Source organism: Haliaeetus albicilla, chromosome 1 (assembly GCF_947461875.1).
Source record: "Haliaeetus albicilla chromosome 1, bHalAlb1.1, whole genome shotgun sequence".
NCBI lineage: Eukaryota > Metazoa > Chordata > Aves > Accipitriformes > Accipitridae > Haliaeetus > Haliaeetus albicilla.
In genome coordinates this window covers 53,559,269-53,584,140 of record NC_091483.1, presented here as the reverse complement: position 1 = coordinate 53,584,140, position 24,872 = coordinate 53,559,269, and the positions used below count along the sequence as shown (strand labels likewise).

At 39.4% G+C, this 24,872-nt stretch overlaps 1 protein-coding gene across 4 annotated transcripts in view; it reads right to left on the bottom strand.

The window, feature by feature from the left end:
- Positions 1-24,872, bottom strand: part of DLC1 (DLC1 Rho GTPase activating protein) — a 234,640-nt gene that overhangs the window by 93,520 nt on the left and 116,248 nt on the right. The window contains exon 1 of one of the 4 annotated variants that reach the window (XM_069789411.1): positions 7,789-8,059. The exons of the other annotated variants lie outside the window; for them this stretch is intronic. Coding sequence (XP_069645512.1) covers positions 7,789-7,903 — 115 coding nt within the window. The 5' untranslated portion in view covers positions 7,904-8,059. Of the gene's footprint in view, positions 1-7,788; positions 8,060-24,872 lie in introns of those variants that run through there. 4 annotated transcript variants of the gene reach the window in all.

Genomic DNA, 24,872 nt, shown 5'->3' with positions numbered 1-24,872 from the left:
ATAGTGGCATTCCCTAAGAGTAATAAATATTCTCTATATGGCAATTAGGTTTAGGCATGATTGTAAATGCAAAGTTCAGGAGGCTGCCATTAATATTATCTTACATCCTTATTTCCTGTTGTCTTCGTAACTTAGCATGTTTACTCTTAAATTATAACATAATTAGCAAATCATATAGCTCATTTTTACTGAAAATAGCAGCTCATCGAAATGTTTCCTATCATCTGGGACAGACCTTCCCACAGGCTGCATATCCTGGAACAGCACATTGTAATAAGAGAAATCAGTTGTTTTGGATTTAGGCCAAACACTAATTTCATTTCTCTGGCTGCCCCCCTCTTTTCCAGCTCTTCTCCCCTCTCTCCCCAGTAAGACTCATGTGAGTTGGAGTTAAGAAGTTGCAGTTGGTAAACAAAACAAAGACAAAACTGCTAAGAAGTTAATGAAAACATCAGTAAGTCATAGCATCTGGATCTCATCATCCACCTCTGACGTAAGGAAGATGTCCAGATGTTAGCAGAACTGTAGCAGTTGAAATATTTTGTGAGCAAGGCTCCTTCTAAACAATCAGACGCAAAACAGTTCAGCACCTTCAGCAGTTTTTAGGAATGTTTCAAATATATAATGGTCTTTCAGATGTGCGAAATGTCTGCTTGGTGCCGAAAGAATATGCAGTCTGGGGAGCCAGGTCTGGGAATCGGGACCCCCCGCTTTTGGGAAGTACATACAAATGTTCAAAGAGAAGGAGAAGATGAGGCCTCCTGGTTGTCTGTCAGAAGGGGAGACTTCTAGCAGAGACACAATGCTGCTTATCTTGTGGTATCCAGCGTTTAAGACTGGAGTTTAACAATATCCACAAGGATGAATTATGAAGCTGGGCCCGGCGAGAGCAGACCATAATTTTCATCTTTCTCACTCATTTTTAATCCCCGCCTGACAACGTGTACCACATACAAGCCTTGCATGCTGAAAAGTATAAATGATGAGGCTGGTTTCCTAACAGGTGGTTGCCAGGTGTATTGTTCTTTTCCTTCCTCTCATGTCCAAACTGCCTGTTGGAATGGTGATGTTTTTCGGAATGGTGATGTTTTTCATGTTTGGGTCCTCATTCTCCATTTGTGGAGTGACACAACTGCTCAGTTCTTCTCAGACATGTTTTGCAGGCTGCTCTGGGTGTGCTCCCTCCCTCCTTGGCCCATGCTTCTAAAGAATTATTTTGGAGTCCCCAAGAAAGCAGCAAAGTTATTTCTAAAAATTCCTAATTTCTGAAGTGTCCTGGGACTGAATCTCTCTTATGCACATCCCCAAAATCCCAGGCACAGGACAGAACATGGGGTTGCTGGCTGATTGCTGCAGTCCTAGAATTGGCTATGATGACTGTGGAAAAACAGAATGCTGAAAAAAAGGGTGTATTTCCATAATCCCCTCCAGCTGTTGTAACTTGAATGCATGAGGATTTTGTAGCAACCACTTTTATAATATGCTGAGTGTACTGTGTACTTCTTATTGTAAACTTGGACAAAATTGTGCCATTGTTGTAGCCTGATTACAGAAATGATGGTGGAGCTCCATGAAATAAATGTTTTAAATTCCACTAATGAAGGAAAATGTGAAAGTCATAAATAAAGCTTCCCAATTGTCCAGTCCCCAACAGTGTAATTTAGCTCTACCGTATGAGAATATCCATTACAAATGCTCAGGGTGACAGGGTATGCACACTTTCTTTTCCCTGTGAGTGCTCCAACCTCTATTGGTATCAGACTTCAAATCAGAAGCACGAGGGTGTTGGAAACAAGACATTCCAGCAGCTGAAAATAAACAACACCAGAATCATGCTACAGGCAGCTACGATCTTTCTGGCACTTCTCTACATTGTCATATGGAAAGTGAGAAATTAAAAAAAGAACATGGAATAAGAACCTAGCGATGCATTTAATTCCAAATGCCATTTTGAATGAGGATTTTGATTGAAGGATTTTGCCTTAAATGAATTCCAGTCATTCCATGATAAAAACACCAGTGCTAAAAAAGGCATACAATATTCTATATATCTCATTCAAAATTTAGGGTGGCAATATTTTCAAAAAATAGACAAGCATATGATGTGTATGAAATGTATTATTTCTTATTGTATTTGATGTCTGAAAGATGCAAAAAATTATAAATCACATGAATGAAACTGGTATTTTCTCCAAAAATTGCTTACACCACAGGCTTGTTTAGTAATTACAAGGATAACAAAAAGCTCTTGAGCACTCTCAAAGGGAGAAAACTTTAACATAATAAAGATACTTAACTATTCAACCAAAATAAATTATTAATGTTTGCACTGGCTGTGCTATACCTGCTTTATTATACAAATAGCTTCTTTTGTTGCCAGGCAATTGTTGTTTACTGTTTTCCTGTTTCTTTTCCATAAATTACAGTCTATTTACAAGTATGTATCAAATCAATACCTGATCATTCTCTACCTCATGGCAAGTGGCTATTTTTAATATTTTTATAATAGCCTGAGTAAAGCACCAAACCTATAGGAGGTTGTCTCCAGATCGGGGGTCAGTAATTTCCTAAAAATGCTGATATGGCCAAACAGTGATATATCTGAAGCTATATATCAGGTGATCTCAGGTTCTGCAACATATCCATTTTCTAAAACCTTATTTCACCTACACACACTGTAAATCTTTCTCCAAGCTCAGCACAAAGCAAACACTTAAAGCGGTAATATCTCATCTGCACGAGTATAAATTTTAGGGACAGGTAAAATGTAATGCAAAACACTTTAACCTGGGGCTTTAAAAATTTCCCAGGGATGAAAATTCCTTGCTTTACTTCCTTTTCTTCCTATAGATAGCTATATATATGCCTGGAAGTATAAGCAATAGCTGGGAATTGTTAAGAATGAGTAAGTCCTATACTCACAGATTTTGCAGTTCAAAAAAAGGCATGTTTTAAGCCATCAGAGTTAAGGCGATAGTATAAGAGAAAACAGTAATTATAAACCCAATGGAAATATAGGGATGCTGGTAATGGAGAATACATTAGCCATGCGCAAAAGCAGATAGTGTGTCGCAGATGCTCCCAGTGATCCTAGGCAAGTCATGCAAAGATCAATATGGCCAGTAGTAAGAAAAACTTAAATAATGATATAATTCTAGCTAATCATCATAAATTAAAAAAATAAAAGGTCTACTCAAAGAGGTCTGCAAAGAAACTCTTCATAAGTAGAATCAAAATTGACCCAGCCTTTATTAAAAACAAGAAAAGTAGATAAAAGCTGACTGATAGTCTTCTGAGAGGAATCTAAATGGAAAAGAATTGTTTGATTGGAATTATTCTTTCTGCAGTTCCAGGGTTCTTTCTGTGGCTACATCTTTAGCAATAACTTACAAGGACATATATAATCTTTCTAGATGATTCAAACACTAGCAAAGTAGGCATAATGAGAAGTGGTCTGTAACAGATCTTTGCAAATGGGTCATTTTTCATTTCTTTGACAGTTAACAGAAAACAAAACCAAAAAAACCAAGGGTGGCAAAAGCCCACTTTGTTTTTAGCAGGCCAAAAGGTACAAAATGAATTTAATTCTGGGGTAAATGAAATATTGTGAAGTTTTAGTCAACTTTAATTAACAAAAATATTACATAATTAAAAATGATAAATGATAAGTAGGTAAATAAATAATATAATTTCAAATAGAAAAGTTGAAGGTTTATTTTTAAAATACCAAATAAGTAATGTTTTCCCCCAGACTTTCAATGACTAAGCCACTGCGGCAAAACCAGCAGTAATTCACCAAACCCAGACTACCTACACATTCTTTTTTTGGTCTATAATGCCAGATATTTCAGTAGACAATTCAGCTTTTTCATCATAAAAGAAAAATATTTTAAAAGAGAGGCATATGAATAGTCAGTTGTACTCACTGTCTGACCATGTTTTCTAAAAATGCTGGTGAAAACTAAAAAGCCAGTATGTTTTAGTCATGTCGTATGGCGCACATAATGGGTCTTAGTACAATGCAGACAAATGCTACGTTGTGTCATCTACAGTCTATCATGCAGATAATTCAGCCAGCAGTGGAGGCACTAGGAGAAATCTGCCTACAATATTTTGAGGATGTGTACATTTCAGAGCTGAGAATGATGCTTGCATGCTCTGGGGAAGCTCACTCTGCGCTGCTACCCTTCTTGTGCATAAAATCCTGGTCTCTATTGAGAGGTCTGTCCACTGAAGAAGCCAGAATATGCTTCCCTTCCCAGCTGAGGATGTGGCCTGACATCAGTAAGGGGAATAAACCGGGAATTCCCAAGGAAATGCTTCTATTTCTCGTGAATGTAGTAACAGGAAAAGTTACAAATTTCACATTGCCAATTTAGGGAATCTGGCAACTTGGGTCTCATTCTGTCCCCTTATTCTTTGCTGTTCATTCCATTGCCCTAAAATGTATCCCATCTCCACTGGGCATTTTTGATGTCCCAGCAATTGAAAATGCTTCCATTGTGTTTAGTGATTTATTTAGTGATTCATTTTCCACATTTCAAGATCACCATGACTATAAACATGTGTCTAGATTTTCTTTGTCTGCATAAACTAAGAAAGAGGAGAAAAGACACCGAGTGGAAAACCATGAGCTGTGCTGCCATCAAAACTAGTCTGACCATCACGTGACTATGCCAAGCTGCAATTCACTGCTCCTTAGGACAGGTATTTTATAAATATATACCATATTTATACAATAGTAATAATATACCATAACATGGTATAATAATATACTATATTTATACAAGTGTGCTTGGCCCCAGCTGGCTGAACCACAGGCGGCTCTGCCATGTGATGAGACAGCACAAGAAGTAACTCGTCCCTGGTGTTAGGGTTCAAAAGCAATGTGAGGATGCTGTTCTGCGGTACTCTGTCGGGGCCAGGGTAGGATGGCACACAGAGGTGATCTGAGAGGACAGTCCATATTCATTTGCATCCCTTTATTGCACCCTCTCAAAATCAAAGCATCTTTAGCTACAGTCTTTTAGTTTCATGCAATTTTAATAGCATATTAAATTCTTTTGATACTTCTTGTCTAAGACTAATGCTACCTTTCTTTTGTGTCATTAAGACTACATGATCTAATGGAAAAGACATTTTCCACAATATTTTCCCTACCTAGGAGGTAGATAGTACTGCCTGTTCAATGATTATATCAGCTTGTACTGCATGATTTGCTATTTCTGTGTGCAGACTAGCAGGTTTTTTTAAAGGCAAAATATTTTTTGGATTACTTTTTCTTGAATATGCCATGAAGAATGCATATTTCACATTTTCTTCTTTCTTTTGCAAATCTCGTGTGCTGTTTTAAAGGTGTGTCCTGATAACACAAATTGCTGATCTAAGTGGATTTCTTATTTCAGTGTCATGACCCTTCTTTACCATTTTTAGGTAGTCAGCAGTTTAAACTGCTGATATTCCGGAGAACAAACAGAACAGCAACACAACTTGTTGCTGTTTTGTTTCTCTTCCTGAATGTCTGTTATTCATGAAGTGTTTTCAGGAATACACCCTGATGTCTACTCCAGTTACATACTGCACTGCTTATTGTGGGTTTAGCCTGATGATTTTCTGACTTTCTGACTGACAGCAGCCCAAATAAACTAGCAGACTGACAAGCCTACATCACCAGCACAGCCTGGAAAATGGAACTGTCACTACTTTTAAGGGTCCTCTAATGTCTAAGCCCTGTATTGATAAAAACTGTAACGGCTCATAACCACCTGCCAAGTGGAATAAAAACATGCCGACCCTTATCAGAGCAGCTAACGAGACTAAAGGGTTCACGTTCACTCCTCGTTTCTAGGAATGTGATAGAGTCTCAAGAAATATAATTAGCAGTTGTCTATCCCCCAAGTATTTGACAATCATATGCAAGGTTAAATATATACATTTATCAAGGCCTTTTTGTATCCTGATAAAACCTGCATATTTTCATATGTAGGTCACATACACAAGGTACAAATTACATGTCATTATATGCTTTCCGATGTGAACTGATGAGAGGAAAACAATTTTATAGAAAGCAGTTGGTAGTAGTTGTCTTATGTGGACACAGGCCAGAGGTACTTGGGAGTCTGTTGATGCAAATGCCATTCTGAACTTAACTATAAATTAAACAGCTTACTTCAAAGCACTCACATAAACATCTCTAGCAGGTGGAATGGAAAAGAATGCCAGGGTAAACAAGCGTCCAGCTGACCAGGCAACATGCAGATTAAACAAAGGCTGACTTGGCCCCACCAGCTTCCCTTTTATAGATTTGTGTAACGTCCATGCCTTTTTACTCAGAATTTCTTTCCCTTTGGTGCTCCTTCCAGTGGAGTTTCAGCAATGTCCCAGACATCAGGACCTGTGTTGTGACTGCTGCTCCATGTCCTGCAGTCTTTAAGCTACCAAAGAAGCTCAGTTTTCTAACATACCTTTGAGAGATGAAATGGACTATCTGCCCAGTTCAGTTTGCCATGGAAGAGAGCTTAGTGTCCAGCACTTTCACAACACTGCCATGTTTGTGACTAACTACCGAGTGCTAAAGTAAATGTAATGTCCCCATCACCTGTGACCATGAGGCTTTACTGTAAACCAGTGGTAAAGCTGAGGTCCTCTGCCCAGGAAACTCACTGTCCTTTGCCATCTATGGAACAGGCACAGAATTTATCCAGCCACTAACACAGTGGACAGAACAAGGTTTTTATGAGTTGCTCTAATTCAAAGCAGGTTTTTGCCCCTGTCTTTCTTTATAGGCCGTGGTCACTCACTGCCTGATTACCTGATGTAATCAGTTTTGGAATTGGCACGCCATCACAAATGTCTGTTATGCACTTAGATGCTCTTATTTCTCTAAAACATAACTGCAGGAGAATGATGTAAAAGTTCAGTTTACATTAGTGAGCCATAGGGTCTACCTCTTGGTCATCTCATCCTCGATCTTATCATTATTCACATTTCTCCTCCCCCCTCCCCCCCCAAACCATCCCCACTGTAAGTATACAAACAAACCAAAGTGATCCCTCTGGCACGTCACACCCAATGTGCATTTCTGCTGCCTTTTCTGAAACCTCTAAATGCTGCAATAATAAAAGTAACAACCCTAGGAGGGAGAATGAGAAGCATTCAATCTAACAGATGGACAATAACAGAAGAAGAAAATAAAGCGAGTGATATTATCTTCTCCTCCAGCCCTCTATTATTGTTTGCCTCAAGTTTTCGAGTATTTGCAAGTCAAAATAAAAATGTGAACTGTAACCATATAGTTGGCTGCTAATTTATATCTCAGAAGCCTAGCTCTGGCATACCTGACACTCACTTGGAGCTCACAGCACTGAAATCCTTGCCAGAGGAAATACCAGTAATCGCTCAGTGCACAGCCCAGATATTCCAACTGACACACTCCTTGGCTGCAAAACACTCCGTAACGCAAGTCACTGAAGCACATCACAGCAGTAAAGAACAGGGTCTGACCTAACAGCAAAATAAAATGCTTCAGCACACTTCAGTCTGAGGAGTTTGCACCACAACATCAGACCAAAATTCACTGCTCCTTTTATTTTAACTGATGTTTATCTCATCTAGTTAGAGGAGCACATACAGTCCCACCATAGGCATAGCACTGAAGTAACATGACACAGAAACAAAAGGCTGGAGAAATACTTAGAGGCGACATTATGCAAATGATACCACTAATTATCATTATTGATTATGGTCCCTTATGAATCTTAAAATATGCTTATGTAATGTTGTTCTCACCTGCCAGTCGTCTGTCTCTCGTGTTTTTCCAGATAACATCCAAGGCTCTGGCAGTGGAGTCCCTGATATGATCGCTAAATGATCTTCTCAGAGGGGCTTTCACTGGGTGATGCATAATGCAGATCGATCACACATCCAGAGTCAAATGCCGTAGCTTGGCCCCAGGAAAAAGGACATTCTTTGCCCGGGGATCTGTCTGAATTTCTCTTCGCCAGGCAGGCAGGTTGTTACTTTATATAATTTGTCATCAGCCTTGTGGAGCTTTTCCTTGAAGAGTCAGGCATTGCAGTTCTCACTGCGGATGCAGAAAGCTCAGACTGCAGCCAGCCTACTGGAAAGCTGCCAAAATCTTACATCTGGAACAGTTTACAAATGAGCTAACGATACAGTCATTTAGATTTGGGGCTTTATTTGTGGATATCTATAGGATTCTAGCTTCCTGTTTAATCAAATAACTTACCAGGCACATACTTGCATGCTCATTTATTAGGATAATATTTCCCTGCTTAACTGATATTTCAGGTAATCTTTCATGTTTTGACATGAAAAAGGTAAGAAATAGAAAAGAGATAAAGTAATTTTAAGTATCTGCAGTTCGCATATTTTATTTCGTTACCATATTTTTCTTGCATATCACCCTATCTGTGGCACAGAATAGGGCCTGATTCTGAGTTCCCTGTAGGTAGTCCTTCATGCCAGTGCAGTAATGAAGGGATGGAAATACAAAAATGAGAGGAAAAGGGGAAATTCAAAAATAGGAGAGGGAACTAGGCCTCCACATCTTTGCTGAGTAGAAAGATAAGCTCCCATAAGTAAAAAGTTTATGCAATGTAACTGAGATTAATAGTCACAACAAATGAAGCCATTTGACCTTGCTTATTTTGACCTTTTTAATTGATTACTGTGTCCTGTGGCTTCCCTGAGGGAGAGAGGGAGAAATAAAGGGTAGCTGAGACTCTCTTTCTCTTCCTAATATTATGTATGGTAATGTATAAGGAGGTGAGAGATCCCAGCCTAAAATCTTAATCCCCTTTGTTATCAGGGACAGCAAGAACTGTTGAAAAAAGTTGTCTTCATGTTAATTCAAGGTGGAGTCCTTAATTTTTACAGCAACTACAGCTGTTAAAGTCAGATACCATTATGTTCTTGAGAGGTATTATGTTATCATTAAAATCGATTGATTAACTTCTCACAAAGTTGGCACACATATCAAATTACAGAATTGCAAGTTTCAGCCTGTGGATTTGCACTCCTTCTGAATTCCTTTCTAAAAACAAAACAGTTTTTCTTTTCATTCTATACTAGATAACTTATTTTGCACTTTCTTATTTGTTGTAACTTTTTTCCTAGTGCCTTCTCGGTTCCCTTCATTTTCACTAGTCCTCATTTCCTTTAAGACAAATCATGATCTCATTCCAACAATTAAAAGAAATTTACTGGATTTGCAGTAGTGTAACTGAGGGAAGAATTGGCTCACCATCTATTTAATGCAGATCATAATGTCTTCCCATCTAGGCCTTTGTCTTTTATTTTTACAGAGCATCTGCAAACACTAATGTCCTGTGTACATGTTTGAACAAACAAGCAGCAGCAAGGGATCTCTATAGTTTGCAGTTGCTTTCCTCGTTACATTCCTCCTACTTTTTGAGGCCGGATGGAGAAAGAAGCAGCCAGCTCTCTAGAGAAATTCAATATAATTACACACTCTTGAAGTGCTTTCTTTTTTTTTTTATTATTATTATTACTATTCTGGCAAAACTTCCTTGTAGAGCAAGTGGCAATGCTTACATAGGCAAATGCTGACATGATGACCAGAGTGTAATCTATCTACCTACTTTGAAACATGTGCGCCCTGTTCAGGTGACATCTGCCGTTGTTTCTATTAGTGATCAGCTCAGAAGAGCACTAGTTCATTTTTAAATGAGGATGCAGTAAGCAGTATCTAAATCTGGAGCTGAATGTGTATACCTCCGTATTTCAGCTGAGTACCACTGTCAGAGGAGAACAGAAGGCAACAAAGAAGGCAGTCTTAGCAGATTTTTACTTATCAGTGGCTATGTCTATGTTACCAACAACGTGGCCCAGAAAGAGTGGATTTATACAGCAAAATAAATGGTACCAGGGTTCTGACACATCTCGAGGTGGTTTTACTTTGAACTAGGTCTACCTGGGTCTCACGAACTGAACAAATCCTCACCAGGGGCTGGAGGTCACTGGCGCACTACCAGGGTGCATCTTCTGGCCTAGTTTCATCTGAAAGCCATCTAGTTCACATGCTCCAAGACTGCTTGGAGATATGAACTAAAGGGCGGTGTTGGGAGATCCTTTTCAAAAACATATGCCTTGCCCAGGCTAAAATGTTGATAAAAACACACCCACCATTATTCATTTTAGCAGCTAAACCAACTTTTTAAAATTTAGAAATAAAAAGGGCAATATATGTATTGCTAATCAGAGTTTAATTCTTTGAGAGTTATTGTGAGTTCTGTTACACATGTAGGCTTGTTACAGCTCAAAATATTTAAAAGAGTCAGTGCAACCCGTTCAATGAAATGGGCTGGAAAATGTCAGAATGACCCAACAAAGGGCAAAGAAGGAGTAAAGATAAACCGTTACAAAGCAGAGGAAGATGGCTAAGGGAGTCTGCTTGTCTGATGTTACAACACATAAATGGATAATCTAAGTAAGACTGTGTAAAGAATTTAATTAAACGTCAGAAAATTCTTAATGGACCATGGACAGGAAAACAATTAGGCATAGGTAGGCTAGAAATATGGATAGGAAAAGCGTAGACTGAGATATCTGATGGGGAGGACAGTTAAAAGCAAATATATACAATCAAAGAAGGAAATTTGAGATGCATGACATTCACTACGGTCGTAAAATGAGATGAGAGTTTGCCATGCAACATGAAAGTATAAAATTATTTTTAAATCATGTTTAAAGGAGGCGTCAGAGCACAGCTGTGCTTCAGTCTCTATTCTTGCGTTATTTAAATAACACCCCTTGTGGAACAATGCACTCAGTTTTGGTCTGGACCTCTCAATACCCAAAAGATGCTGAAAAGGCATGACAAAACCCAGTGTGCTGGGATACTGGCAGCTGGTGGCAGCAGGGCCATGGTGGCAGCCGCCTTAGTTCTGTGCTGGGAAACACCCGTGCGTTCAGGGCAAAGCTGCCGAGCTGCCACGGCTGCTGTGCCATTATCTGATACTCATGTTGAGAGCCCCACACCGCATGTCAGGCAAGCTCCTCCCGTGTTCCCAGGCACGGCTCTGTGTTTGGAGAAATGTTACTGCCCAAATGCTACCTGCTTACGTAGAGATATTTTCCCTTTCAGCTCAGACATATTCCCTCTCCCTTTGCAGGTGTAGCTGTTTGCAAGCAGACACCTTATCTACCCAAACCACATGCCTGCAGTTACCTCCAGATTATTTGTATGGAAAAGCTTTCTCTATTTTTCTGGTAAACTCATGCTCACAGTCTGAACTGTGAGAGGATGCCACCGGTGCCAAGTACACATGTACAGACCTCAGCTGGTGAATCTCTGATGTCGGTCAACATGAATGTATTAGATTAATTTATGGGGAAAGGTGTTAAACCAAACAGTTAAACTGGGGCACTGGGAATGACATTAAAGGAAAAAAGTTTTAATGGTGAGATTTATGGACTGGCAAAGAAAATGTTTTCAAAGAAAATGGCAAAATGTTTTGCTGCTCTATTTGAAAATGTACTGGAAAATCTAAAACAAATGTCTTCCTTTACCTGGGAAATGGCCTACGCACCCTTCCATACGTTACATCTACGATTCAATTAACTGTATACAGGTACTACAGCAAAATGCATGCAAAAATAAGCTATGTCCTAACCCCCCAACCAGCATCTTGGTAAATTTCATGATGCAGCTCTATCTCTTGGCTTCACTGTGTCTGGAAACTTAAGGAAGACCGTGAGTAGGCACAGGTTTTGTATTTGAACAATACTCATGGTTATCACAGTCATAGTGCAGTCAATACTCCAGCTATCTTCCAGAATTATTTTACTTATTCAGTATTTTCTGTTCGATGGCTGAGATGAAAAAAACTTAAAGAAATTCTTACGCTCAAAAGGTAAACCGGATGGGTCAACAAAGATGTGTGCTGGACTAAAAATAATATGACGGGAATCTGAAGGAGAGGGGTCTGTTGCTGACAAGAGGGGAATGCAGCAGCCAGTGTTTGGGGAGAAAGGTGACAGTACACCCTCAGGAGAGAGGCGGCTGTGCACACGTGCAGGGCAGCACGCACGCCCAGGGAAGAGTCTTTGTGGAATTCCAGAGGCAAATATTTATAGGGGCCAGATCCCTACCTGCCCGCCCGCCCAGCCGGCTTGGAGCTGGGCTGAGCCCTGCCCTCCCAGCGCTGCCACCAGCCAAGACTGGCCCCACCACCCCTGCTCCCAGGACAGCGTCTTTCCTGTTACCCAGGCCTAGCCTGCCTCTGGGCCGCAGCCACTGACTTCTCCCACTTTTCTCTTCAGAAGTATTTTTAGAAATGTCTTGTTAATATAAGCAAAGCCGTGCCTCTCCAACCGTCCTCTCAAGGATGGATCTACTTACTTGTGAAGTGCTGCTCATCGTTCTTAAACACATTGTTCTTAAACCAGCTGAGGGCAGAAGGCAGAGGCTAATTTCTTGTAACCTTACCACTCCTCAGCAGTTCAAGCTGAAGGATCTAAGCTTGCCAAACATATCTGCTTTCTGTCCTTTAGTGGTTCTGTCCATACTTCGGTCTGCAAACATAACATTAAAGATCATTTTTCCTCTTTAAGGCAAAGAGCAGACAGAATGTATCAGGTACTAGGATGGATGGGAATGATGATCTCATTTTTAGTTCTGGCAACATCCAGCTCCTAGGAAGTAAACAGTTACGCAAGCCTCACTCTCTTCAAGCTTGCTCAAAATGCATCAACTTCCCTTCTGAGTGTTTACAAATGTGCAAATTCTTACGTTTATCTCTGGTTCATCTATGTGATTCTGGCCCCTTGAGTCTGGAAGGATGTATACATCCAAAATATGCATAGCCAGTCAGAGACACATAATTTTTTAAACGTGCTGCCAGTTTGAGCTTTGCTGTGACTTCCGTATGGGCTGCGACAAATGGTATGGCAAATTCAGACCATCTTCGCTGGGTGGTCTGTGCAGCTTGCCCGATCTGATGCATGCAACCATCTTTCCCCTTGTTACAGAAACAGAAAGGTAATGCCATAGCTCTCCAAAAGTATCACAGAACAAAAGAATGATTCGGAATCAAAATTTTAGGTCTAATTAAAAATGCCTGCTGGCCACATAGCATGTGTCATTGTTTCATCTCTCAGCAGATGTCTCCAAATGCTATCTAGGAGACCAGACTGGGAAAGGAGCCCTTTGAATTTTGACTTTGACATGTGTTGCTTTCCAAAAGAAAATCTGGTACTGCAACATCTGCAGTATCTGAGAAATCTGATACATATCAGATCTTTAGACAAGAAGCAGCCACCAATCAGAGCAGACTGTAAAGATTTAGAGAAATTCCTATGGAAAGACAGGAAAATAAAATGTACTTTGTTGAAACAGAAAAGTTTCAATAGAAGCTTGACAAATCTCAACAAAATGCTTGATACGACAGAGTCACATCTTTATTCGATTTGATTTGGTTTGGTTTTTAAAAAAAGTCTCTGTTCTTCAATCAGATAAAGTAAAAATATTCAGAAGTTTCATTTAGCGCATAGATTGTCCTTTTGTAAGGGTGCAAACAGCTGGGCAATTTGTCTGTCCTATGGACCATTTTCCAGTGCTCAGCTTTCCCCAAGCCTCTTTAGGGAGCAGCCCCGGGAGCAGGCTGCAGGTGGAAGGACTTGACCTTACATTGGCAGCCACACTCTGTCATCATCATTTCCTCCTTCCCATCATGCAAGGAAGGGGGATGGGTATGTAACACTGTGGTATTTCCAAAGAGACACTTTAATGAAAAAATCCTTCCATGACAAGTTTTACTTTTTTGTTCCAAATCAAGAATAAAAATCTCAGAAGGACATTATTTTTCTCATTTCTTGCACTAGGAGTGAAAATCGGCATGTTATAGAAGCCCAGACCTCCAGACTTGGAAGGCAGGCAGGGTAGGGGTTATAATGAGGAAGACTATTCTCTCTTCCCATGTTTTGGCCTCCCACTTACATGGTACTGAGGGAGGACATTAGGATTCTTTCTTGTGTCAAGTGTCACTGCGTGATATAGATAAAATAAAGTAAAAATGAAGATTAGTCATTGATGGAAAAAAGCGTAGAACAGGTTGGGAGTCTTCCCAGCCCACAGACTGGATTGGTCTGCTGATCTGTGTATGATGCCCTCTCCTCTTCAGCCTCTCCATTTCTTTTACCCCTTTCCAAACTCTCTTACAAGTTATTCCTTGCTGCTGTTTTTCTCTGCTACCTTCTAAAGACTGCTCCATCATGCTTTGTACAGTTTCCTCCTCATCCCTGTCCCAACTATGTCCTTCTCCATCATCTGACCTCTGGTTCCTATGGTTGGCTGCTCTTCTCCGTGTTTCTCCTTTCACTCTTCCTTGCTGGGGTGGGTAAGGGCTTGTGAATATTTTGTGCCAGTGGGAGTATTGTTGCACTGGTCAAACAGACCGGAGCTGCTCTGCATCCTGATCTCAGCAGGAGCTGCACGTAAGATAGGAACAAAAGTTTGGGTGGTGTTTGCTGCAGAGGTGCTGACGACGGGAGTGCACAACTCAACCCTATGTTACTATATGTCCCACCATATTTTGCTCTCAGAAAAGTGCCCTGTGACACATGTCAACACTCTGTAGTTAACCTCTGAACAGCCTAGGAGCTAAATGGATGCAGTCTAGAGAAGAGATAGTAGACCGTGTAACAGATAGAGAAATTTTCCTGAGCTTCCTCCATGGATGGGAAGAATGCACTGCCTGCTGTCGCTGCCCTCTCTGCTTCCCCATGGTAGCAGAAGTGTGGGGAAGCCCCAAGAATAATCTTCCCCTCTCACGGTGACAGTCATTGCTTCTGTGCACACTGCTTTTGTAAGCTGTGCAGGCTTTATACCCTTATGCCATGGCCCAGACCTGTATTTTTAAACAAGCGTGTTTAAGTAGTTGGAAAGAATGTGCACAAAATACACCTTCCCTAGCAGCAGTCCAATGCAGACCACCACTGTTGTTGCTTTTGTGGACTTTTCAATGTCTAAACATTGAAGACTTCTTCTGGTGAAACACTGAGAAGATCTTGTCAAAATATCTACCTTAATTGCCTTTTATTGTCTGATAAATACATGCTGATGGGTTTATGTAAACTGAGTAGAGTGGCCTTCTATTATACATTTATGAGTTTCAGATTAAACATGATCCCAAATAAACACAATATTTAGCAAACTTCATGGTGTGATTATGGCCCTGCTTTGCAAATAGCCCCATAGCTTAAGTGGAGTTCTGTGCACTTCAAAGTGTAAGCTTATGTGGCTGTTTCTGAACTGCTGTCTCACGATCACTGTGTGCTCCAAAAATAACAAATAAACCAAAACAGGAAAGCAGAAAACATTTCTAATCACAGCTGTAAATACAAAATAGTAAGAAGTAACTAAATAACATGAAAGAAGATATACTTCCAGTTTCAGTTGCACATTGTTCCCTATTAACCTGTTTTTTAATGTAACTGGTTATAAACTATCCTTACATTATTAGAAAATCCAGCCTTGCCCCTGTGGCCAACTGTTTTCTGAAATACTGCATGTTAATGAGAAAAAATGGGACATTAGTGAATAGTGGTGCCATAGTTTAAAATTCAAATGAGAAAGGAAGTGTTAAAGCTTCATTCTGTTTAGCCATATGTGAGGCACCTGCTTAGAGAAGTTTATGGAACTATTAATCTATAGGGGTATCCAGACACTCCTAAATACCTAACTTGAGCTGTAGAACTTTCTCAGTTATATCTCTTTCATACAGAATAGTTGATGGCAATAGGCTGTGAACTGAGATTCCTTTTCAGCATTATCCATGTGTTATGCTTTAGCATAGCAAAATAGTATTAAACAGCATTGTTTCTTCTTCCTTCATTCACAGTGACCTGACATGCAAATGGTCCATACGGAGATATGTCAGTTGAGTAATACGTTACAGCTTGAGTGGTCCCATCAGTGGGATGAGGGCAGGATGAATAAAATTTCATAGAATGAGATACATGGCCTAAGGTACTTCTTTCTTTCCAGTGGAAAAGCAAATGTGGATGTATGCGAAATTGCAATAATAGTAAATTGCAGATCCCACCAACAGAAAAGGACCCAAACAGCCCAACACTTCCCAAACAAACAACTCCCTATTGTTACTCCCTATTCAAATTCTGTCTCTATAATCTCCCTTCATAATTAGCAATTTTCCTTCCTTGTCTTCTGTTTTTTTCTCTCTCCCAATCTCTCTTTCCCTCTCTCCTGTTCATGTTTACCTGGTCATAGTAAGACGGTGAGTTCCTTGGATTAGAGGTCTTCCTCTTTAGACATCCCTTGGACTAAATGGCACAATATTAATAAGTTCTTAAAGCAACAAAGTCTTTGAGCTTTTCTGCAATGACCAACATGAACGTTGATTGTGAATAAAACCAATTTTCTTGTAAAACATGTTTCAATGAGTTTAAAATAATCTAGTGGTGGCTGGCTGGTGTCCGTGTACAGAGCAGTGAGCAGAATGGGAGTGTGGGGAGTGTTATGTGAGCCGGACTCATCTAAGGCAGAGGGTGAGCAGGGAGATAATTCAGAGCACAGACCGAGATCATTCTGAACAGAGAGATCAAAGAGCAGCAAGAAATTTTAAACCAAAGAAAAAGTCCCAGTGATTGCAGGGTAAGATGGAAAAAGCTCATTCCTCAGAAGATTTAGTGAGCTCATGTAAGTTGTCTTCATTAGTACTGCCCTATATAATGTGTGTTTTATTAAGTGATGTAAAGAGGCTGAGCTGTCCTCCTCCCTCCTCATCCCTGCTGCTGCCATTGCAGCACTGTGAAACACAATCTCTACAGGTTTGTTTGTCATGGTGAAGACAAGCAGGATGTGACCCCCCCTGAATTGCTGGTTTGTGGCCTCAGTGGCAGAGAAAACAGCAGAAAAACTGTAGTTTTTGTAGGAAGATATGACGTAGGAAGTAGGAGCCAAACTGAATCTAAACTTTTGGATAGGTGTTAGAATGGATCCTCAGTAGCTTTCAAGATTTCACTAATTAAAGCACTGCTGGACAGTTTGTGAATAGTAACTTTTCCTTGCTGCATTTTTGTACAAATGTTTATTTGCATAGTTAGATTGGGGATTTATTTTTAACACTGCCTAACTTCCTCAGGCTCTGGGTTTCAATTTCTCTATCTGCCATGCTTTAACCGTTTGTCCTGGAGTTGTCTGTGACATAACTTTTTTGAGGTGCTTTATTTATGTGTTCATTTTAAATCCAGTTCTTTGGGGAAAACAAATGAAAGGATATGATATTTTCCTGACGTTGAAAAACTCTAGCAAGCTTTCCTTAAATACTTGATAATGACTTGGTACAGGAATTTGCTCTTTTGTAGACATATTCCTTTTTTCAACTTTCTGAAAGTCCATTTGTTGTAGCCATTGGCAAGCCTCTGAGAAACTATTTCACAGCAGTTCTGCAGTGGTAGATGTTAGAGACCTGCAGCCCAGAAGGTATTTTCTCATCTAGGATATGTACAGCCCAGGAAGGCTTTGCAAACACAGCTCTGGGCTGCTGTCAGCCCTGCGACAGGTTGCATGAACGAGAGAACCCGTCTCACCTGGGGTTTTACCGACTCCACTGCTTCATCTCACAAAAGGCTGGAAGATGGTCAGTCCCTCCTCAAATGTAATACAGAACAAGAAAGTTGTACTGGGGTTGGGAGGGAGATTGGTGTACACAGCTTTGTGAAACAGAGGCAGGAACAGAGGGAGAGATGCAAGGGGAGGAGAGAGCAAGTATATCTGCCACCTGCTGTAGTTTTAATTGCATGCCTCCATTTGGCAATTAAAATTCAGCTATTACATATCTAGTGAGAACTTTCCTTATGTCCTGCTCTGATGAAATGGAATAAACGTTGGAATGGAATAAACATAATTTTAAACAATTGTCGTCTTTGCACTGAGCAGAATTTTTTTCAGGGTATTGGCTACAATTATATTACTTTTTTTTTTTTTTTTAAATAAAAAAGAAAAACCATGATACTCCATTAAGTGTTGCATGCTATTTTGTAGGATTTCTTTCTTCTGGGGTTCGTTATTTTGACTGAAGTCTTGAAGTAACTCCTGATTACAAGCTCTAATGCCTAATCTTTAAGAGATAAAGAATCTAATGTTTCACTTCACCTTTTGTAAGCTTAATGCATCACAGACGCAAGTTAAAGCTTTATGGGGAGTGTCAAATATAATTATCCTGAAGATTAAAGCAGTCATCATATCAGCTGAAAGATACATTCTGTTATCCATAGAAAAGCCTTTGTGAATAATGAATGCACACAGCATACCTTAAACACAAAGGAAATTTAAAACTCCAGCTAAAGTTATTATTAGATGCTAATGTTTCATATTTACTCCATGAAGTTAGCAACACTATTAAATGAGGTTTTAATGAGACACTCTGGTTTGCTCTTCTAGGAATTGGATTTCTTCATATCTTTACTTAATTTACTTCACAGCTAATCAGCCAAAATTGCTTCTGCATGCATTCTGCTGTTCCTGCTGGCATCTGATTTCAGACATGGCCTATCTGCCCTTTGGAGCATTGCTACAGTGCATGGAAAAGCTTCACTTAGAGTCAAGGTTACTACACTGGTATTGAGGGCTGGCTGGGGAAGAATAGCAAGCTTGGACAAGGTGGTTTTGGGACTAGGAGGCTGATAGGATACAGCAGTACTTAGCCTAACTTTTAGGTCCTGAGACTAGCTATTGGCTGGCAAGTGCCCCTCAATTATTTTAGGAGGGCATTTCATTATTACACGTTTAGCTCACTGTGCACTTCACAGACTCAAAAGCAAGGTGAAAATGTGAACCTTGTGTTGTGTTTGTTGGGCTGACGCCCTGAGCTGTGTTTTGCTGTAGCTCTGTATCTGACCTAACATTGTTTTACTCTCAAGTCAAGTAAGTATTTTGAAAAGTAAGAGATAGACAGTGGTATTCCCATATGAACTGGGTCTGAAATGAAGATTATCTGCTCTGGCCTTCTTCAGTCTGAAAATACTGTGGTCATTTGTTGTTAAAACAATATCTAGATGGCGAGGTGTGTTACAAGGAGAACCTAAAATTCTATTTATTTTCTGTGAACTTAAAGTTTTCAGAGACATCATTACAATGCTGAATTTATACCATTCTTAAAGAAAATAGGAAATACGACACTTGCTCTCAGGTTCAATGCAGGATGTTAGTGGCTCTGGAATAATCAAAATTAGGCCTTGAAAAAACATGAATATCTAGAATAGCAGCAGCAACACATACATGGAAAAACTACTTACAAATCTTTATGTACACTAGAAGCGAGTAAGTACAAGCATTTCTTTAAGTACTTCATAAAAGAAGGGCTGAGGGAAACAATTAAAGAGCTGGTGAAATAATGGAGAAATTATTTCACATTTATGAGTAGATGATGTAGAAATTCCTAGGAAAAATATGGCAATTAGAAGAAGGGAATAAAACACTCCCCAAAGAAGTTGAGGAAGCAAACAAACAAGAAGGCAAAGCTCACATTGGAGATTGATAGGTTAAAGTAATATTTTAAAGGTATTTTTATTAAAAATCTAGTATTGCAGTAATGGTGAAAAGATATATATCTCAAATGGTTGACTGAGAAGTGTGGTAAAATGTATGGCATTTCTTCTTTACTATTCCTGATGTTTAAATCATAATATTAACTATTTTGCTTACCTATATATAACAGAAAAAAACCAACTATTATTTACATACTCAGTATTTCCATAAAGAACAACCAGATATACTCTATTTGGCACAAATGAATCCCTTCTTGAATGCAGCATGTAGTTTTAGCCTCTCCAGTACCATGAAGATGTCAACAAGTTTTGAAGGAATTCAGATAACAGCAACATAAATGATTAAGGGGCTAGAGAGTTTGATTTACGAGGAAAGATTAAAACATGTTCTGCTTAGCCATATGACAGCTAATAATGCAAGAGGAGAGTAATGATAACAGCCTACAAGTATTTAAAGCGTGAGCACACCAAGAAGAGAGTGGAAGCGTTTAAGGTGGTATGAGGTTTCAAAACACTGACCTGACATTGAAGAGAGTGTTGTGTTTGTGTGTTTGTCTATGTTTTTCCTCCAGACTAGGACTAATTAATCTGTGGAGCTTATGTAAAGACAAAATAAAATATGTGAGTACAAAATCAAGGAAAAAAACCTGTGCAAATGTAAAATAGAAAGATGCATATACCAGCTATGGCGCAAGTCCTCAATATAGTATCTATTTAAACATAGGAGTTAGCAAGATTTAATAGGACAAACGAGCACAATGTAATACTAGAGGAAGCATATATCAGTATCACAGTTCATACCCTCTTTAGAAAGAATTGACCCTGAAAGTAGGTTTGCTTTGCTCAGAAAGTTTCGCAACCCCTTGATAACCTGCTACCCCTTCCCTGTGAAAAAGGGCCTGCTATTCAGACATAATATTTGTCCTATTAAAACTTCAGCCTTATAACTGAAAGGTTAACTGAAACAGCAGACACCCATTGGATGCTTTTTCATGGGCTAAATTATCTCAGCCCTGTTTGCTCATATTGGCAGCTTTCTAAAGACACTACTATAGAATGAGTCTTTAGGTGACATTTGAAGGAAAACCAGGAGATTTTTTTCATGTCAGTGATGCTCTTTAACGCTTTATGCATAAGGAAACAAATTAAAGTGAAACATTAAAGTTCTTTAGAAAAGTATATGAAAGGATGGCATTTTTACAAGGATGTTGGTTAGTTTTTTTTCAATCCAAACATACTACCCTTTAGTCAAGTGCTAGAAAAGGTTTCATATGTGGGCCAAAATAAAATAGTTCTTTATGTTCAATGAAAACTTCCACCGTAAGTTACAGGAGAAGATGGTGTACTTTTTTATGATAAGCAAGTATACTCTCCTATTCTTGGGGTGCTCTTCTTAAAAGTCTGATTATAGACTGCTTGTTTGAAATTTGGAGTTGACAGTGGAATGAGCAGCTGTCAGTGTACTGATAACAAATTTGAGCTTGGCTAACTGCTCATAAAAGTCAGAAATAAAACAGAAATATATTTCAAAAGGTCAAAACTTAAATGTATACTGTATATGAAAATACATAAGAAAAAACAAAGGGGCAATTAAAAAACAGGTTTTAATGTAAGTCCTTCAATATTAAACAAGCTTTGAAAGGCTCTGTCCCTACAAAGTCATGACAGCTCTGAGCTGTAATTAATAGGATTAGATTCAGTTACTCATTAACCTGATTTCAACCTGAATAACCTAGTTATTTGATGTTGAAAACCTCCTCCCCTACATAAGAACTGTAAGATTTCAGCATCTGGACAATCAAAGTACTAAACAATACATTCTGGCAGGTAGGATGAAGAATGATGTAGCATTTAAAATAAGCTTTAAAAAAAGCTCTCAGATATGTCTTTGGCAGATATTGAAAATTAATTTAGATCAAAGATACATTAGTTAGATCCTGGATTTTGGGTTTGCAAGATTAAAGATCTTTTATTAGTCTTCATCTAGGGGAATCATGCCCTTTTTAAAGCTTACCATGCCTTGGAGGTGAGAAGACTGCAGAAAAAGTGTTTTGACTCTGATTTCAGATTAAGACCTTTATATGCAATTCACACATCTATGCACATGCCCTTGCTACAAAGTACTACTGATCACCAACCAAAACATGGTCTGTATATAGTTCTCATACCTACCTATGAAGTATTAAACATATATCTCACCAAAACCCCCCATATATTTTGATCCTCAGTAGTTATATTTTTTTCTCTCTAAGAGGCAATACAGAGTAAATGTAAATATATCCCAAATGAAATAATTCCTATTTTACCAAGGAAGTCTAGGTTATATCCATTTTTTTGAATATTGTAATTTCTTAAAGTTCTTCCACAAATGCCCTGCTCACTTGTCACATCTAACTTCATGCTTGTTGCAAAATTTCATATTCAGATGTTTCTGCACCATTTTATGGAAGAAGGGACTTTTTCTCCTTGTGACTTTCACATTGTTGTGCATGGTAGTGCAAAGACAAGAATGAATGTGTGGAACACAGAGAAGGTCATGCAAACTTTTGCAATTACTATGTTTAGTTTATCATGAAAGGAGCTCTCTCAGAAAAATAATGGGAGACCAGCTGCTGACTCCTAACATCTACCAAGCAAGGAAGCTCAAAAAAGGCTAGATAAGTGTGAGGCTGAAGCTTGAAACAAAGAACTGAACTGTGCATTAGCAGCAAGCACATGCTGACCTTAGGTCCATTCTGCTTCTCCTTGCCTGAGAACCAACGTGCTGGATTCCTGTTGGGCAAAAAATGCTGACTTGTTCTGAAACGGTGTCTAGTGTTACTGTAAACACACACTGCTTTTACAGTTCCCAGCAGAGCGCTCTCTGCACAGAGGTTACATGATCTTTATACTCCTGGCAGGAAATAAAAGATGTTAATGGTGAGGACCTCTGTTAGGAACGGTAGCCCTTAGCAAGAAGAGGAAGGACTAGAGCATGGCAATATATCAACAAGCTATGTAAAGACATGGTTTGCATTGTGAAAGTGTGACATAATTTTGGAAATGCTAAAGGATCCACAGAAAATTCAGTTCAGCAGGAACAGATTAAGGGACTAATGCAATAGACACTGTACAGGTGGGAGAGTCCCAAAAGGCAGTAGAACTGAGGCAAGTCACGTGTCTTGTACCAGGGGAGTCCAGATGAGGATGGCTATGCAGCTCACATATGTACCTCATGACCATGCCAGCAGAACAAACACAAGGGTAGAATGGGGGATGTTTAGTCTGCAAACAGACAGTCTGTAACAGTCTCAAATCTCTGAAGGGACTCCATAGTTGCTGTTAAATACCAGACTGTTGTAGTAGCTTCTGAATGGCTGTGTGGCTGCTTTAAGTCCTAATTCTAGGTCAGTTAGAATTGCATCGTCTTAGTATTGAAGTACATTTTCTAAGCCAAATTCTCTATGACTGTCTACATCTTGTGTAGCCTCTTTAAGGCATTTATTTCCTAAGACACTAGCAACAGAAGGCTGTCGCAGGAAATAGCTCATTTCTTTCTTCATAGTCTTTTTGTCTGTGTCCCTTATTGCACCAAACTGTTCTCTCATTCAGTACTGGGGCAACTGTTTGCACGGCTTGCTGAAAACCAGCTCTACTAAAACAACATAGGTTAAAAAATAGATAGACTTAATGTGAATCATTTCTGTGATCCCATTTACAGCAAATGCTTGAATTCCTGAACTTAGAAGGCAGTGAAATACAGTTGGGGCAGCAACACCGTGACTCACCTTCAACACAAAGCTCTCTTTCAGGCAGTTACAACTTTCAATCTATCTGTGCAATGGTGAATCACAAGCTGGCCCACAGAATACATGAAGAAGGATATATATTTTGCAAGAATAGCAGATTCATGCATAATGAAAACCAGGAATTATTGCCTGAACTGTAAGCCAGGCTATAAATCCTGTTTAAAAATTGTCAGCATGCATTTGAGCACAAATCCACATCAAGATCCACAGCTAAACAATTACTACAACTTCTAGGGATTCACATCCCTCTCTCAGCATTTCAGGTAGGTAGATTTCATACAGGTGGCTGAGCATACTACAGCTGACTGCTGTCATGCCAAGAGATGAAAAATGAAGTATAGACACAGTAAAAACGTGGTGAAAGTATTCAATTCCCATTGAAGGTCTGCTTTGTTTTGCAGTTGGGTCGCTCTTCCTCATGAAATATGAGATAATTAATCATGCTCACCTGGTTACATGTTGAATGAGCAATTTAAAAGAACACTGAAACAATGCCTTAAAAGCATACAAGAAAGGAAAATGGGAGACAATCATACCAAGACATACTCTTTACAAGAAACAGTATACTGTATTGGCTGCTATATATGCTGACAGAGGAACGTGCACATGGCTTGTGGGTCCTTCTAGGCACTACTGAATAAGGAAGTTTCATTCCAGGCTCTGGTTCAGACTATGCTTTTTGGTAAGCTCTTGTGGTGTAGATAGTTTGTGACAAATAGCACTGGGAGAACTAGATTTCCTTCCTATTCATGAGGAAAAGGCTTGAAGGAATGGAAACTTATCGAAGAGGAACAATGAAGGAAATTGATTGTTGAATAGGCATCAAGAAAGCTTTAGCAGTAGATGGTAGAGATGAACTTAGTTTGACAGTTTGTCATGGACTAAGTCATCACTTTTTGTTGTTTGCACTAGTGAATAGGAAAATGCTCTGGAAAATGGGCTGGAAAGACTCCCTCATTCAAGTGACATAACATGACCTACAGTAAGATCCTAAGCTATCCGAGAAGACCAGACTTAAGCCAGAAGTATATACCGGCAACGTGAGGAAACTGGTGCAGGAAAAAGAATGCTGGATTTGTTATTTTTCTATTATTTGCTGTGTAATTAAGCAAAAAAGTACATTATTAAAACTCCCCCACATACTATGCAAAACAGGTTGGCTTACTTGAAAACTTTAGGTGCTTTATAAGAATTAAGCTGCCTGTTAGAATGAAGACATGAGTTCATGGCCAGGGGTCTGGCAAGGTAGTTGGGGTCAGCTCTGGTCCCGGAGGCTTGAAGCTATGCAGGTCTTCCTTGGGAAAGCCCACTTAACACACTCAGGAGATGTAGGTAGGGCAGTAAAGGCAGAAGGACTTGAAGTGAAGCACAGAGTTGAAAGGCATGGTGGAATGCAGCTCAGTCCTCATAAATGCTGTTGGAACTGGGAATGGAGTCCCTATTTTTAATGAAACTCATATGGGTATTAAATCCAGAAAGCTCCAAAATTTCCAGTATAAGTTAGAAGGGTGCATAGGAAACTTAACTGAG